The 17,313-nt window shown below is 59.7% G+C and overlaps 2 protein-coding genes across 7 annotated transcripts in view; both read left to right on the forward strand.

The window, feature by feature from the left end:
* Positions 1-10,630, forward strand: part of HUS1 (HUS1 checkpoint clamp component) — a 10,868-nt gene extending 238 nt beyond the window's left edge. Inside the window, exons 2-8 of one of the 6 annotated variants that reach the window (XM_077781176.1) lie at positions 657-784; positions 867-1,043; positions 3,330-3,437; positions 4,371-4,445; positions 7,855-7,954; positions 8,996-9,115; positions 10,482-10,630. In XM_077781176.1, the coding sequence (XP_077637302.1) occupies positions 657-784; positions 867-1,043; positions 3,330-3,437; positions 4,371-4,445; positions 7,855-7,954; positions 8,996-9,115; positions 10,482-10,564 (791 nt within the window). In that variant the 3' untranslated portion in view covers positions 10,565-10,630. The other 5 variants (XR_013339433.1, XR_013339432.1, XM_077781175.1 and 2 more) reach the window with 5 other exon arrangements.
* Positions 10,631-10,722: 92 nt separating this feature from the next.
* The window catches only part of PKD1L1 (polycystin 1 like 1, transient receptor potential channel interacting), a 113,198-nt gene continuing 106,607 nt past the window's right edge, over positions 10,723-17,313 (forward strand). Inside the window, 5 exon segments of the mRNA XM_077781152.1 lie at positions 10,723-11,405; positions 12,780-12,944; positions 13,297-13,374; positions 14,962-14,969; positions 15,112-15,226. Coding sequence (XP_077637278.1) covers positions 11,222-11,405; positions 12,780-12,944; positions 13,297-13,374; positions 14,962-14,969; positions 15,112-15,226 — 550 coding nt within the window. The 5' untranslated portion in view covers positions 10,723-11,221.

Genomic DNA, 17,313 nt, shown 5'->3' on the forward strand with positions numbered 1-17,313 from the left:
GGAGGGTCGAGGGGCGCGGGGATGAAGGGAGTGGGGAGGTCAGGGACGGGAGCCCTTAGGAGAATTCAAGGGACAGGGATGAGGGGCCGGGAACACCCCCCTCCCCCGCAGGATGGGGCCGTGGGAGTGGATGAGGCCTCTCCGGGGGAGGAAAGGGGTGGACCCAGGTGGGCCTGGGAGGCAGGGGAGCAGGTGACAAGGATTGCTTCCGGAACTTGGTTTCTATCCCGTAGTTTTTTATCTCAAACGGGCCGCTCTCCCCTATGGACAGTGTGCCCAGCGCAGACTTGCTTTCTGGTCGGGCCGCACTGGTCCTCGGCCTCTGCGCTGAAGGCCTGGGTAGGGGGTCCTCGGCCTCTGCGCTGAAGGCCTGGGTAGGGGGTCCTCGGCCTCTGCGCTGAAGGCCTGGGTAGGGGGTCCCTGGCCTCTGCGCTGAAGGCCTGGGTAGGGGGCGGGTGCGGGCTGAGTGAGTGAATGCCTACTGGGCGCCAGTTAACCTTCAGCACCTTCTTCATTCCATCACTCCCGGTGAAGCCTGCGGGGCCGGGCGGGTTGAAGCCCCTTCTGTGGGTAATCTTTCCACCGGGAAGTTTCGCACATGGAGGTGGTTGTCCAAGCCCAGTGTCCTGGTCCCTCGCTCTCACTCCCTGCTGCAGGCGTCAGTAACATGGTCGCTAAGCTGGCCAAAGCCTGCACCCTCCGCATCAGCCCAGAGAAGCTGAACTTCATCGTCTCGGACAAAGTGGCCAACGGAGGCGTGAGCATGTGGTGTGAGCTGGAACAGGTGAGAAGGTGCGGGGCGCCTGTGGACTGCTCCCAGAGGCCCCTGCAGAGGGCACAGACGCCCCCTCTTTTCCTGCCCTCAGGAGAACTTCTTCAGTGAATTTCAGATGGAAGGTGTCTCCGCGGAAAACAACGAGATTTATTTAGAGCTGACGGCGGAGAATTTATCTCGAGCTTTGAAAACTGCCCAGAACGCCAGAGCCTTGAAGGTCAAGCTGACGAATAAACACTTCCCCTGCCTTACCATCTCCATAGAGCTGGTGAGTAGGTGGGGCGGTTCAGGCCTTCCCAGCAGGGCAGGAAGTGGCTGTAGTCAGGGCTTTGTGACAACACGTAGAAAGCTCCTTGGCTTCATTTTTATTTTTTTAAGTTCATTTATTATTTTGAGAGAGAGACTGAGTGAGGGTCAGGAGGAGAGGAAACCCCAAGAGCTTCATGACCTGAGCTGTAACCAAGAGTCGGATGCCTCACCGACTGAGCCACCCAAGCGCTCCTAGCTGGTGTTACTGAACAGAAAGATGTGCCCACAGATCTTGTTTTCCGTGGGAGTCAGCCCCTCCCCGTGTATGTTCTGTGCTGTGATCACACAGTACTCAGCTGGGACGCGGCCTCTTCCTGAGTCTGCATGTCCCCGCGCCTCCGTTCCTTTTAGGGGTGTGGTCCCCTCGGCTAGAAATCATGGCTCCCATCCTGGAAGGGTTTTCCCCGCCTCGTCTGTAACCCCCTTGGGTGACATCTCCGTCTCCCAGAACCCCGTGTCTTCAGTGCTGCTCCCAGAAGAATCTGACCCCTGTCGTCCTCAGCCCCCTCCCCTCCTGACTCTCACAGCGCACGTCCTAACGTGGTGCTCACGGCCCTGTGCGCACGGCCCCGCCTGTCTGGGAGCCACATCGCCTCCTGTCCCTCTCTACGTGGTTCCCCGGAATGTCCCCTTCTTGTCCAGCTCCCAGGCTTTGGGGACCCTGGGCTCCTGCTTGGAACGTCCCCTTCTCGCTCTCTGAAACCCCCTCTCCTGTTAGTGCCAGTCCAGCGCTGCTCCTCCTCCTCCCCTCCCCTCACACCCGCAGCCCCCCTCCCCGTGCGGTGTGTGCTGGGCCCCACTCCGGCGTGAGCGCTGTGCGCAGTTGGAAGTTCTTTCCAGAAACGGATTCCTCGCCTGTTGGCTACTGTTAGAGCCCCTCGGAGTACTCCCCGCCTCAGGACGAGCTTGTGTGGTTCCTCACTGGTTTAAGCAGAAACACCATCATGATGCGTGATGCCTTCTGTCTGAAAGGGCAGGGCAGAGGGCGCCGGGGGCTCAGTTGGTCAGGCATCCATGTCTTGGTCTTGGCTCAGGTAATGATCTCGTGGTTTATGAGTTCGAGTCCTGTGTTGTGGTCTGTGGTGATGGTGTACAGCCTGCTTGGGATCCTCTTCCTCTTTCTCTCTCGGCCTCTCCTCTCTTGCTCTCTGTCTTAAAATAAATAAATTAAAATTTAAAAAACAAAAATAAAGAGGCAGGATATGCAAGTTGGGGTGCGTGGGTGGCTCAGTAGGTTATGCATCCGACTGTTGATTTCGGCTCAGATCATGGTCTCAGGGTTCCTGAGTTGGAGTCCCGCCTCAGGCTCTGCACTGATAGCACTGACCTGCTTGGGATTCTCTCTCCTTCTCTCTCTGCCTCTTGCCTGTTCACAGTCTCTGTCTCCCTCTCTCAAAACAATGAACATTAAATATAATTAAGAACAAGTAAAAGGGTAGGATACATCAGTCTGTTGTTCTGTGGAAGCCCCTGGACGTGGATAAAGACGGCTCTGTCCAGCAGTGTAGACGCAGCCACACACTGAGCACACAGAGAACAGTCTCAGTTCCTTCAGTGAGTGGGTTGGCTTCTGCCTCATGGCTTCACATGAAGTGAGTGACAGGGCCCCTCGTCCCTGTCCTCCCACCGCCCGCTGCACTGTGTTCTGGTGCGATCTGGAATGTTGCCCCTGGGGGAGGCCTTTTCGGCCTCCATCTTAGACCTTAACGAACGTTCACCTGGTCGGCATTCCGTTTTCTTCCAGGCAGTGACCAGCATGTCACATGCAGCTCAGACAAGTTTGCGTGTCTGTTTTCTTGCTCCCTGACCCATCTGTGCCCTGGAACATGGGGACCCTGCCTTACTCCTCACCCACACGACCTCTACTAAGGGTCAGCAGGGCAGGCGCCCCGCTGGAAATACTTGTTTGTGGATTTAAGATGAAACAATCGAGAACATTCCATGTAGATTTGGGGACAGCTTCTGCTTACCTTTCAGTCACTGGGTTTTGTTTTTTTTTTAATTTATTTCTGAGAGAGAGAGAGACAGCATGAGCAAGGGAAGGTCAGAGAGAGGGAGATACAGAATCTGAAGCAGGCTCCAGGCTCTGAGCTAGCTGTGAGCACAAAGCCCAATGCAGGGCTCGAACCCACGAACTGTGAGATCATGACCTGAGCCGAGGTTGGACGCTTAAGCAACTGAGCCACCCAGGCGCCCCTGGATTTTCTATGTTGACATCACAAACATATATCTTCTCTCTTGGCAGTTATCGGTGTCAAGCAGTAGCCGCATTGTGACACATGACATCCCCGTTAAGGTCATTCCTAGGAAACTGTGGAAGGATTTGCAAGAACCTGCTGTCCCAGACGCCGACGTGAGTGATGCCCTCGTCCACTGCTCGCGCATTAACTAACTGCTCGCGCGCTGACTGCTTGCACAGTAGATGGTGTGATTTGAACTCCCTGGTTTCAGTTACGGCCTCACCATCTGTTTCATTTGAAGATTGTATGTACCTGAAAGGAATCGAGAGGCATTTTTAAAGGATACTCCAGCCAAAAAACTGGAATATTTGCCTCCTGTTGTTTTCATAAAACTCCTTCAGACTGCACTGTGCATAGTAGAAACACCAAGCGCTTTACACCCGGGACAAGAGAATGTCCTACTCGGTCACAGCGCTTCCGTAAAACTAACCTAAGGTAGTTTTGGGGCGCGGTCACTTCTGTCCATTTCCCTGACCTCGAGTTTTCCTCGACCCGTAAGGACGGGTGTCCGGGGTTCCTGTAAGAGCGAGGAGGAGAGGCCACTCGGGGCGTGTGGCCAGGAATTGGTGCTGGAGGGTCCTTTCCCTCTTGCTCACAATCTGTGGAAGGAGGAGTTGTGAAAATACACCAGGTAGGCTATTCACTGGGCTCTGGAGGCATCTGTGCTGACAGGGAGGAGACTGTGCCATCTCTAAAGCCGCCAGGGGTTCAGCCTCAGGATCTGAGAGCTGGGGTCCCACCACCCGCAGCCTTTGTGAGGGTGGGAGGTGGCCCTGCGTCCCCTGGGTGCGTGCACGTGCAAGACAGCTGGAAGGCCACCCCCTGGAACCGAAGGATGCCCACAGGGATGTGGGCTTCAGGGGGACCCAGAGCAGGCAGGAATAAGGTGGTAGAGTTGTTCTTCTTTTCCTAGTTTTAAAGGAGCTCTGTTCTGACAGCTCGGGAACAGGATTTCAGAGCTGCTAAGCACACACATGGCCCCAGCATAAGCACTGAGCACCGTCGGCCCCCAGCCACATTAATGTTTTTTCTCCTCCGTCGTGTAGGTTAGTATTTATCTTCCAGTCTTGAAGACAATGAAGAGCATCGTGGAAAAAATGAAAAACATCAGCAATCACCTTGTAAGTGAGAACTTGTTTAGCAGAGAGAACTCCGAGTGTCTTGGAGGCGCTTGGTTTGGGCTGCGTGTCCTGGGAGGAAGCCCCGGCCGGCACGGGTATGGACAGCGCCGCGCTCACCTGTGGAGTCGGGGGCGCGGGTCCCCCTGGCGAGGCGGGCTCCCAGCACCTGGCCTGTTGGGGAGAGCCCGCCGTTTCTCAGGTGCCCGCGGGAGCTGTGGCCGGGCTTCACGGCCCCCTCCGCTGGCGGGGAGCATTCGTGTCTGTCCCTGTCCCTCGTGTCTGTGTTTGTAGTGTGTCAGGAACACATCCAGCGGCTTCCCGTGCCTCGGACAGGACCTCACGTCCCCTCTGCCGACGTGTGTTTCTTTCATGAGTCACTGGTGTCGGCACTGAGCTGGGCGTCCGTCCACTGACCACGTGTCTCAGTGCGCGCAGGTCCGAGCTGTCCCAGAATGCGGGTGTCCTGTGACAGCTCTGCCGTGGATCCGGTAGTCAGGCTGGGAGCCTCCCCTGGGCACCTGCAGAGAGGTTCGGGGAGGCCCCGAGGGAAGAGCGGGGCAATTAGTCCCAGGATCTGTTTGTTTGCTCTTGCGGTCCAGTGGAGGTGACTCAGCAAAGTCGCTTAGGGGGGCCGAGTCCTCAGAGCTGTTTTTCTCCTCCCCAGAATGTTTAAAAACATAAGTTTGTGGCGTAGCTGCTGCAGTCCGGAATAGTCGGTAGAAAGTCAGAGTGGCCAAGCGCACAGTGAGCGTGACTATGTGACCAGATTCTGTCTCCAAAGGTCCTGGCGACAGAACGAGGGAAGGGAGGGTGCTCAGCTTGCTCACGTCCCGTCCCCGACGCGCTAGGATGCCCTCGCTGAGACTCAGCCCTGTGCCCACCTCCTTCCGTGAGGGACGCGGCCGTGGGGCGCTGTGCCTGGGACCCGTGTAGGAGCAGGGGAGCCATGTGCGGGTAGCCAGGGACCCCGCCCCCAGGGGCTTGTTGGCCCCCCGAGCTTGTGTTTTGGGATGGGGGGGCGTGTGTACTGGGGTCTGACACAGTCCTGTGTTGGCGCTGCGTCCTGCTCTGTGTCACCTGTTAGCTCACAAGCCACTCAGCCGCTCACGTCAGCTTAGTGGTGACAGTAGGCGGGATAGTGTTGTGACCTGATGGCAAAGGGTGGTCCTCGGGGCCACACAGACCTGGGGCCGGTCCCGGACGCACTACCCAGCCTGTGGGCCCCATCCTGGGAGTCACCCAAAGTGGGTGGGACAGTGCACCTTCACATGGGCTTTGTGATTTTCTGCAGATGGAGAGGTAGGTACTTTATGCTGGGTGCTTAGCACGTTGAGTCAGCGTCCAGAAGTGGTAGGTGATGGCCACAGAGGAAATCACTGGAAGAAGTAAGCTCCCATGCAGACCGTTGAGAAATAGAGGGTGCTGCTGAGGGCCGTGTTCTGGTGCGTCACTGGAGTGCTCAGGGCTGAAGTGAATCCGAAACCACTGTGAGCTGCTCTTTGTATAAAAGCTCTTGAGTTAAGTCTTTATGTAAAACCAATGTTTTTCTAAAGCAGTGAGAGTTTACAGATTGCTGGATGTTATTTTAGTCATGTATTGATTCCAGATTCTAAGAGAGAGCGCTTAGAAATACAGCGGTGTGTTTCCGGGCTCACCAATAAAGTTGAACAGAAACACTTTCATTTGAGGGCACGTTTCCGAGATTATGCAACAGGAAAGTTAGAGGGCTATTTTCTATTCAATGTCAAAAGCCTCAGGGGCACCTTGCTGGTCCGTCACGGAGCACATGCCTCTTGATCTCACGGTCGTGAGTTCCAGCCCCATATTGGGTGTAGAGATCACTTGAAACTAAAATTAAAAAAAAAAAAAAAAAAAGCCAGGGCACCTGAGTGCCTCACTCAGATAAGTGTCCTGCTTCGGCTCAGGTCATGATCTCGTGGCTCGTGAGTTTGAGCCCCCCATCGGGCTCTGTGCTGGCAGCTCAGAGCCTGGAGCCTGCTCCCGATTCTGTCTCCCCCTCTCTCTGCCCCTCCCCACTATTTGTTTATTTATAAATAGTCGTGTTTGCTCGAGATGTAACGGGCCTGTGGTTATGCTGCACTTGAGCTGTGACACAGTGCGGCTGTCTGAAAACAAGGCAGCTGGCGAGCTTCCTGATTCCCCGGGCCCTTCCCGAGTGCAGTGGTTGTCAGAGCAGAACGCGGTGTTCCGGTCTCGGCCCTCGCGGCCCCACCTTAGGCGGTGGGGGTGCAGGTTGGACCGCATGGGGACGGCGAAGGGATCAGTCCTGTAGAGCGGCAGTCTAGCGGGTCACTGGGGAAGGACGGGCGGGGGCAGCGCTGCTCAGTGTCCAGGTGTGTGGGGTCCAGTGCGGCCCCTCCTCTGTCCCGCTGTGGACGGGGCAGCTCTAGTGAGGGGGGGCCCGGGGAGGGGCTGGGGCTTCTCTGTCCTCCTGGACGGGGCGGCTCTAGTGAGGGGGGGCCCGGGGAGGGGCTGGGGCTTCTCTGTCCTCCTGGACGGGGCGGCTCTAGTGAGGGGGGGCCCGGGGAGGGGCTGGGGCTTCTCTGTCCTCCTGGAAGCCGCCGCGGCCCCCAGTGCGCGACCCCTCTTCGGGGCTCCTTAAGGACGACGTGGTCTCCCTCGGGTTTTACCTGCAGCTCTCGTCAGGGCCTCTGGTCTGTGCGCTGCTCTGTAATTCCTCTTCAGGGCCTGCCCTGTGATTCCTGTTTTCCGTCTGTCCGTCCGTCTCATTTCCTGTTACGGCGCCCTCTCCGGGGCCCCCGCCTGTGTCGTCCTGCGTCCCCTTCCCTCTGTGATCCTGTCGTCTGTTCTGCGGCTCCCACTCTGTGCCTGCGTGAGGTCTCCTCAGCTCCGAGCGCCCCGGACCCTGACTCAAGCCCTTCCTTCTCGTCTGTCCCCTGCTCTGCGTCCATCCCGTGCGGCACCGCTGGGCTCTGCCTGCCCTCCGGCTGGGAGACTCTCCCTCTCTCTTTGTCTCTCTGTCTCTCTCCGTCTCTCTCTCTGTCTCTCTCCCCACAAGACCTTCCCTTGGGGCGTGACCACAGCCCTTTCAGAAGTCCTCTGAGAGCCTGGGTTTTAGCCGTGAGAGCGGACCAGACGTTGAGCATTTGCTCTCGAGGCTCTTCTCAGCGCCGGCCCTTCCCGGGAGCCCGGGGCCCGGCCTCCCCTGCCCCTCACCCCACGTCCCCTGGGAGGGGCTGCCTCCCCTCAGAGGCCCCCTCTCTGGCCGTGTCTTCGCTCCCTGGGTCGCTGGTGCCGACGGGAGCGGTGGGGGGCTTCGTGGGACGACCCTGTCACCTGGTTTGGTGGAGGCAGATGTCCTGCTTCCCTTCCGCCCGTCCTGCTTTCCTTTTCTTTTCTAAGACTGCATACAGTACTCACTTTGCAGATTATCGAAGCAAACCTAAGTGGAGAATTGAACTTGAAGATTGAAACAGAACTAGTGTGTGTTACGACCCACTTCAAAGATCTCGGGAACCCTCCCACAGGTGAGTTTTGTGCTGGGTTCTGTGTTGCCTTTCATACGCGTTTCAGAGGCACAGTTGCTGAGATCTCTACCTGGAGACCGGGTTGGGGGGGGTGTCCCGAGGTCCCCGGGAGCCCTGGCGTCCCTTCCATGCCTGTGTCCGCCCGCTCCTCACCCAGGACGGCATCACGAGGAGGAGGAGGTTTCCTGGCTCCTACTTAGGTCCCGAGTGTATGAAATCAGATGAGCAGGGAGACCTTTCCTCGCCTGGCAAACGTTTCACCCCCTCCACGGCGACGAAGGCCATGGGCCCAGTTCGGGAGCCGCGGACGGTGGGGTCAGCAGCAGAGCTGTGCCAGCAGAGCTCCAGGCCCGGCGGGCACACTCGGCAGGTGGCGCCACAGGCGCGAGGGGGGCCCGGGCACGTCTGCCCATCACGTGGGACGGGACCCGTGCGCACAGCTTCCGGAACCCAGGACGGGCCGCCACTTCTGCCATCAGGACGTATCGCCACAGGTTGGGTTATGAAAGCGCTGTCTTAGGTAGCGCAGCGAGGGGTCCTCACTTGGTAGCAGAGGCCGCATGCTCCAGCCGAGGGCAGCCGGCGTGATGCAGGCTGTGCTGAGGGCCGCGCACAGGGCCTGAGCTGGGAGCTCACTTTCTTTCACTTCATAAACGACATGGAGAGTCTGGTCTGTGATGTTTGCTCAGCGTTGAAAGGACCTCTTCTCTCGGTCCATTCCCTCTAGGGCAGACGGGCTGGTATTCGCTCCTCGCGGTCGTGCCCCAAGCATATGTCGGGCGACTTACGGGACCGTCTTCTTCCACCAGAACGGGGACAGCGGGTCAGGTTTCAGGCCACTGCAAGTGGAGATTCTCTGGAAATGTGCCTTGTGTTTGGAAGAGAAGGACGTGATAACTGCTTGCTTAGCGGACTGCCGTGTTTACATCGGGCAGTGTCTCCAGGCTCTGAGAGCCAGCGGTCACGTCCATCAGTGACCTAAGAGGGAACGTGCCACCTCCGGACTCCCCATGACCTCGGAAGCTGCTCCTGTCATTGCAGCCCGTGACGCCGCCGCTCGGGACCGAGACCCAGCGCAGATGGCCGAGGTGCACCTGGACATCAGGAGGCTCCTGCAGTTCCTCGCCGGACAGCAAGTGGGCCCTACGAAGGCCGTGTGCAGTGAGTGTGCATCCGGGGTGCGGGTCGGGGGTCCCGCAGCTGCGCGCCCGCAAGCTGCAGAAACAGCTCAGTCACCTGGGCCCGTTTCCCAGCGCTTTCTCCGGACCCCGCAGCACCTGGAGGCTCTGCTCCAGGCTCGGCCCCACGTGTGGGTCTGTGCCTAGCGAGAAGCTTCCAGAGAACGGTGTGGATCATCCAGGCCCGCCGTGTTAATCTGCCCCGACTCAGCACCCCTGGCCCTGCTGGGCTTAGGCTTAGGGTCCCCTCGTATGCCTTTGTTTCCCCTCTGTGTCTGACCCTGGGCGGGTCCCATGCTTGTCTGTTTCTCCCCGACTCCGCTGAGTTTTCACGCTGGCCCAGTGATCATGGCGGGCCCGTCTGTCTTCCTCGGCCGTACCCCTGCCTCTCGTCATTTATTGGCCGCCTGTGAGGGAGGGCTTTCTTGGCCCAAACTTCTCGAGGCTCTGTCTGTCTCCTTGTCACTCTGATCACGGCAAGCGGAAGGCAGCCACCGCTTGCGTGTAAGAGCCGTCAGGGTGTGTGCAGCACCAGTGAGCTGCCTGTGCCTGGGGAAGGTGCCTTGGAGTCCCCAAGGGTGGGAGATTGTGACAGCAAGATGGGGGTTTCTCCTCCCCTTTCCTTAGTCCCTCAGCCCTGTGCTTCAGCCTGTAGTTCCCCCCGTGGTGGCTTCCCCACGTGCGCTCCTCCAGTGTCTGCCTCACTGCCTGGTCTCCACCTGCTGCTATTCCTGGCTGTCCCCATCCCCGGGGGCCGCCCCCTTCCCCACCCCCCTCCCCGGGGGCCGCCCCCTCCTGGCTTGGCACTTGGGCCTGCCCACCCTAGGGACTGTGTCTGGCCCTGCTTGCCTGGAGGCCTGGAGAGCAGCCTGCCCTTGCCTCCCCGCCGCGGCCCTGTCCCCACGCCCCGGTGGCTGTGGGCACGGCCTCTGCCCTCACTCCTGCTCTCATGGCTGTGGAGCCGTGCGGGTTGAGGGGCACCTCCCTCTGGGCTCGTGCACCAGCCGCGCGTTTGCCCTTTGTGCCGTGCAGCGCCCACCCGGGCCCGGCACGCTGCACCCCTCCTGCGCTGCAGCCCGCACAGCAGCCTGTGCCCGTGGTCCGCGGACTGCCGCGCTGGGCCTCCTCGCCTCACTTGGCTCGTTCGTGGGCAGGAAACCGCGTTTTCCTAGAAGGACGCTGATTTGGGTAAACGGGGGCCTCTCTCCGAAGCCCTGGACCTCGTCTCCCTGGCTGTGGGCCGGTCATGTCACCGGGAGGCCGGGCCCGGGAGAAGGGCTCCGCGGGTGTGGGTGGGACATGCGTGCCGGCCGGGGTCCTGGCGGTGACAGGCCTTCTTCTCTCCCCAGATATCGTGAGTAACAAGATGGTCCATTTTGACCTGCTGCACGAAGACGTGTCCCTGCAGTACTTCATCCCTGCCTTCTCATAGCCGCCCTCGTCCCTGGTGACGCACTGGAGCTCCGGGGACACGCTCGGATAAACTTGCTGTCTCCCACTTCCTCGTCCTCGTCTCTGTTCTGCCGTTGAGACGGGGAAAGAAGAGGAAGAAGTTCCCTCTGTGGACTTCAGGTCGGCCGAGGTTTCTGGGAGCTGCCCGACCCTGGCTCTGCTCCTGGGGCCGGATGACGGGCCAGGGCAGCCCTCCCGCTGCCTCGGTTGCGCAGAGCGTCGCGGGGTCTGTCGGGGGTGTCTGGCTGCAGCGCCTGGAGCCCTGGCTGCCAGGCCTCCTGGTTCGCAGGGCCCGCGTCCATCCCAGGTCACCATCCTCACCGTCCTGTCCCCCACGTGCAGGGGCCTGACGACCTGGAAAGCACACCGTGTGTGTCCGGGAGGCGCAGGGACCCCGGGCAGCCTGTGTTCAGCACTGAGACCACATGTGCCCGTGCGCGCTGGTGCAGGGCTGGCCGGCCGCTGTCTCATCCCCCGGGGCCCGCCCGTCACGTCCCACCGTGGCGGCCTGTCCTCTGCCCTGTGGACGGGGGTGTCGTGAACGTGGTCTTCACTCACGTGGCAAAGCGAAGAAGGAAAGCGGTTGCTCAGGGGAAGAGGAGGAGGTGGGAAATCTGCGACATCGAAATCTTCCTTCATGGCCTTTTCCCAGTACTTGGTGCGAGCTCAGTTCTCAAGTGCCTCTTCAGGTGCTCATCAGCGTGAGTTCCGATGGGACGTGGTCCTCATTCACGTCCCCTCATTGAGCCCTCTCCTCTCTTTGGCTTGTGGCCACATTAATTCTAGCTGCAGCGTCAAACATGGAAATCATCGATGGGGCAGTGCCTGAAAACAGTTCATAAAAGCAGTTTGGTTCCGTTTTTTTGTGGTTTTGTTTTTGTTTCGTTTTGGTTAAAGAAAACGTAATCGTGGTCACCAGTCTGGAAAATTGGTTACTTCTGACTATTTAAATGACTTTTAACGTGTAATGAAAATAAAGTGCTATTTGTTAGCGTAAGTCAGCGGCAGAGTAGCGCAGCCGTCATCTGCCCAGCACAGCAGTCCCCAGGCCTCGGCTCCAGCCCTAGCCCGTGTTTGGCATTCTGTTGTCGGGCGTCAGGGGGTGTGAGCACAGCTGCTCACACACCTGAGGTTTTGCCAAGTGCACCCCGTGGCCTGCCCGGGGCCACACAGCTGGTGGCAGGGACCGACGGGCATCCAGGCCCCTGACTTCCGACAGGAAGCCCTCCTGTCCGAGCTGCGCTCTGCGGGGGGAATGGCGCGGCCCACCCTTCAGAGTGAGTGCCCACCAGTGGTTTCCTGCGTCTGGGAAGAGCAACCCCGTCAAATCTGCTGCAGGAATGCCCGTGTATNCGGCTTTTAAATGTCCTGAAACCACATGTAATTTCTCTCCGATTTGCACAGTGTCTGTTTACATAATGCCGGATTTTGACAGGTTTAGGGATGGCCCAAGTGTCTGCGGCCTGGCCACACAGCCTTGCGTGACGGTCAGGACGCTGGGGTCTGTTTCTGATTCTCAGCAGGACTTGTGGCTTGGTGCTCACCAGGGCCGGGGCCTCAGGACCGACCCCTCAGAGCCTTGAGTGAGGATGGTGTCCCTCTCCCGCGCCGGGAGCTGGTGGGGGAGGAGAGCAGTTAGAGGACAGGCAGGCTGTCAGGATGTCACCCTGTGCTCCAAGTGGCCAGGGTACTGGCGCCTTCAGGATCAACGTGTCGCGGTGTGTAGAGTGTTCTGTGGGAATTTAGTTTTCTTTTGACGGCGGTGGGGGAAATGGGAGGGTTTTAGAGGGATAAGTGCCCCGTGCTCATTCAACAAGTATCTGAGAGTGTAAGACAGTTGCTGTTTTAGTCGCAGGTGTGGAGAAGGTGTTTCTCCTACCTGGAAACCTGCTTGAAAAGTGTCCTGGGAGGGCCCTCTGCTGGGAATGCGGGGAGCTGGCCCCGCATCACCATCGCACACTCTGTCAGGGCGTCCCCTCCCCACAGTACAGGGGAGCAGGACTCCCTCTCACCCCTGCCAGTTAGCACCAGGTAGGAGGTCCATCTGCAGGGGCTGGGGGGCTGGGGAGTGAGTTAGACCCCAGCTCCACCCCCACCCCCAGCCCGCGCGCGATTGGCCCGTTGTCAGGGTACTAAGGGCCAGGCTCGGTGCCCCTCCCTGGACAGGGGACGGGACTGCTGCCCTGCCGCCGCAGGCTTGTCCCTGCTGTGGTGGTCGGGGCTGTCAGCCGGAGACACCCCCCCGGAGACCCCCCCTCCCCCCGGAGCGGTCAGCATGGGGCCCTGCTGGAGGGCGCTCGTCCGAGCCCTGCCCCTGCTCTCCTGGCTGCAGTGCATTCCTGGGAGCAGCCCAGAGGAAGGTGGGTCCCCTTCACCAGGGTCTTCACCCCTCACCTCCTGCCTGGGACTTAATTACCAAAAAATTACGCACCTACTTCGGTGCTGAGAATAGAGCCTGGTTGGGTGAAGCGGGCGTTGTGGAGGTCTAAGGTCAGAGCACCTCCAGGTGGGCCGTGCGCGCCCTCTGCGAGGGCTGGGGGCCCCTCCAGGTGGGCCGTGCGCGCCCGCTGCGGGGGCTGGGGGCGCCTCCAGGTGGGCCGTGCGCGCCAGCTGCTGGGAGGGTCTAGAGATGTGGGTCGTGCGCGCCAGCTGTGGGGACTGGGGGCATCTCCAGATGTGGACCATGCCTGCTCACCTGTGCGGTGCCTCCAGGAGCGGAGCCCACAAAGAAGCAGGTTTGCTCCGTAGAAGGTAGGGTGTCGGGCGTTGTCGTTGGTGCTGGCCTGCCAGGTGGGTGCCCAGCTAAGCTCCGTTCAGAGCTGGGAAGCTGAGTCCTGAGGTGACAACAGGGACCCGATCTGAACTGAGAGCAGGGAAAGGTCACCACCTGTGAAGAACAGCATTCCCGAGGTGTTGGGGCTCCATACGGTCTGCCGGGTACAGCCCGAGCCCCTGCTGTGGGGATGTCACCCAGCGCCACAGTCAGGCAGCCGTGTGTCATAACTGCCCTGAGTCTTCCCAGGAGCCGGGCAGGCCTCCATTAGGTAAACCTTTACCTCCAAGGCAGCCCCGAAACTGAGCATTAAACCCCAGTAGAATTTGGGGTTTCGAACTATTCTGAGTAGGTGCCTTGTGTTCATCAGAACTTAGCAAAGGCAGAGAGGGGTGGATGGCTATGTGGGGTGCTCTGCTAATGGATTCCCTCCAGAGTGTGCCCAGCGCAGCTGAGAAGCCCCCGCAGAGAGCACCACCCTCCGGTCCCTGCTTCTCTGCGTCCTTAGGAGTGGCAAGGTGGTGGTCCCTGTTCACCCGCCGCAGGGCTCCGGCACCCCCCGTCCCGTGTCTGATACTGCCCTTGAAACGTGGCTGATGTGATGGGGACACTGACTCTTATTAAATAAACTCAAGTAGCCCCAGGTGGCTCCGCTGGCACGCGGGCTGGCACAGGGACCTCAGTCCTCCGGGCTCCTCATCGCGCCCAGCATCTCGGGTTGGCTCTGAGGCCTGGGGCTCCACCCCCACCCCTGGGAAGGGAATGCCCGGGGCACGGAGCAGATGTTGGGTCACAGGGGTCCTCACGGTTGACAGGAAGGTGCCAGCCACAGGGCTTTGGAGAGGGACTTGTGCCAACTCGGTGGGTATTTGCACACAGCTCACTTTAAAGCCCGTCACCGGTAACGCCGGAAGGTACACATTTCCCCGCGGGGAAAGGACGACGGGGCTGGGGCGCTGGGCAGGGCACCCCGTGCAGGGCCTGTGTGCTGAGCCCACCAGGGGCCCCGGGCCCTGTGTACTCACCTGCCGGGCTGTGGGGCCCCAGCAACGTTCCAGAAATCACAGGATTCCGAGGAATTTGCCCAAGTCCAACCCACGGCCTCCTCAGCCTTTCCCCTGGGACCCTCCCCCCCTGCCCCCTGGGAAGGAGCTTCCCGCGCCCCCACTTGTCACCACTGCCTTCTCCAGCGCCGTGTGCACCCGCAAACAATCCCAGACCACACGGGAGAGCGGTCTAGGTCTCTCAGTACGATACAAAATAAAGCCAACTTTTGTAAAAATCCCTATTAAATTAAAATGTCACCAGAAAGAGTTAAGGGAACTGACCAATAGCGAAAAAAGAGAGGCTTTTATCCTAGGAGGACTCAGAAANGGGGGGGGGGGGTGGGGGGGGCACCAGGTCCCCAAGGGCACAGGTGGGCACAGGACAGGGGCTGCCCTGTGGGGTCCGTGTGGCCTCCCTGTCTGTCCTCCTCTCTCCAGAACACGGTATCCATGGCTGCTGCGTTCCCAGACTTTATCTGCCGCCAGACGCCCTCTCCCCCTGGGGTGCTGGGTGCTGGCCTCTTTCAGGCGGACACACAAACACCCCGCCTACTCTAGGCGACTGGGTAAGGGAAGCTTTGTGAATTAGGGAAGCAAGCTTTTCTGGTGGGGAGCATGTTGCAGGCGGGTTTGTGCTTCCCCCGTGTGGGCCGTGTGTCAGGGAACAAGCACAGTCTCCCCCACTTCCCTGTCTTCCAGGGGGGTTAGGAGGAAGCCGGCTGGCTGGCTGCTGTGGCCCGGGCCGTGACCCAGGGACACCGGGAAGGACCTCGGTCCCGGGGGCCTGCGAGGCCCCTAAACGCGTTTCTGATGACCCGGAGAGGTGAGCGGCCCTGGTCTCCAGGAATTTGATAAGCTTTATTTTATTGTATTGTTTTTTAAGATTTTATTTCTAAGTAATCCCTACCCCCAACGTGGGGCTCAAACTCACGACCCCAAGGTCAAGAGTCGCGCGCTCCACCGACTGAGCCAGCCCGGTCCCCCCACAGGCTGTATTTAAAGTGTGCCTTCGGGAATTTTTCTTTCAAAGGAATATTCCACTTTTATTGGAGTGTTGGGAAAGTGAAGGTTTTTAAGGGAGCTGCTCAAAGTAAAGAACCGTACACAGAATTGAGCATTAGCCCGACTTTAGCCCAAACTGTGACCTCGGCCTCCGTGCCTGGCCTGTGGCCCCACCGGTGCCAAACCTGCCACTTCTTGCTTGGTGTGTGCCTGTGTGTATATGGGAGTGTGTGTGAGTGTGTGTGAGAGAGAGACTGGAGTGTGTGCGTGACCTCTGACCCCTCCCAGCCCTGAGATCTTGCACAAAGGACCCGCGGTCCACATCCAGCCAGACGGTGATGGGCACGGTCCCTGGCTCTGCACCTTCCTGGACTCAGCAGGCTTCCAGGACCTTCTGGGGACCTGGTGACGTGTCAGGTTTACCTCGGAGCTGGGGGTGGGGCGGAAATCCCTGGGAAGGGCCTTGGCAAGGAATGTGCCCAGAGATTAGACGGTAGGTCTCTACCTACCGAAAGGTAGGGGGGGCAACCGAAAGGACAGACACGGGGAAAGAATCAGGCAAGGCGTGTAAATAGCTGTTCTGGCAATTTCCACACAAGGGTCCAGCCAGATGCAGAGTCCTCTGCCTTCCTACCTGGTGCCTCTGTGTTCACGGAGGTCTCTCCCTTCCTGCCCGGTGCCGTGTCCGCGGCTTTGGGCATGTCCTGGTTTTACTCGGTAGCCCTGACCAGCAGAGGTGTCCCCCACACCACCTTCCCTGAGGCTGTAGCTGCTGCGGAGGACGTCCTGGGGGCTGAGTCACCCCAAGTGGTCCAGTCACAGCCACATGCTGGGTCCCAGGCCCTGCCAGCCCGCCCCGCTCTGCAGAGGGAAGAGTTTCCTTCTTGCTGCTGGGAACTATTTGGCTCCCGCCGTCTTATCTGCACAGCCAGGATGTGTGAGCAATGCTGTCTGGCCCAAGGGCACTTTCATGAACGCTTGTCCTCTGGGAAAGTGGCCAGAGCCGGCCCACCAAGGCCAAGGAGAGTCTCTCTTGTATTTAAATTTTCCTCTCAACCACCTGTCCCTGTTTTGTATGGGAAAAGATTTTGACCTCTCCAGGCACAGCTGCTGCGCCGTGTGCGCCCCCCCCCCGCCCCCGCCGTGAGCGCTCCCCTTCAGAGGGTGTGGTCTGCGGGCCGCCCTTGGCAGTGGCCCTGCGTGGTGGGCGGGCCTCGCTGCAGGCACCAGGTGTGGGAGGAGGTCCCCCGGGCCCTCCAGTGTGATCTGCTCTGGGTCATGGCAGAGACCCCTCCTGTCTTGCGATAAGGTGTGCACGATGCCAAATGGTCCCTTCTCTGTGTTTTCATTTTCTCGTTCGCCTGGCCTGCGGGAGACAGGTGCGGTCAGGGGCCGGAAGGGATCCTGGGGATGAGGGTAGCTGAGCCTGGCCCTCAGCCCAGGACCATCCTTTGTCAGAACCCAGCCTCTCCACCAGCGCCCAGGCTCCATAAAGTGTCCCTGTCTGCCCCCTAGCGGCAGCTGCTCTGGCATTGCATCGAGAAGCAGGGTTTGTCTCTGCAGAAGCCTTGTTTAAAGTATATGCCCTCCCGACTTCACAGACACGCAGAGAGGTGAGGACAGGCCACGAAGTCTGTGTGTGTTTTCACGGGAAGGCGCGACCCAGCCCCAGAGAATGGGGTTCACGCCTGCAGTGCAGACACAGGGCCCAGGCAGCCCCTGGGTGATGTCCCCGAATGGCACCCCCAGTCTGGTCAGGACCCCAGTCTCCACACCTCGGTTCAGGGCTGTTTGATTCCCTGCATGTGGATCTTTCTGGATGGCCGACGGCCCTGTGGACTAAGGCACAGGTGCCCCCCTGGCCCTGATCCACAGCTTGTAGGTGAGCCACCAGGGCCCCGTACTGGT

This window comes from Crocuta crocuta, unplaced genomic scaffold (assembly GCF_008692635.1).
Source record: "Crocuta crocuta isolate KB4526 unplaced genomic scaffold, BGI_CrCroc_1.0 scaffold108, whole genome shotgun sequence".
NCBI lineage: Eukaryota > Metazoa > Chordata > Mammalia > Carnivora > Hyaenidae > Crocuta > Crocuta crocuta.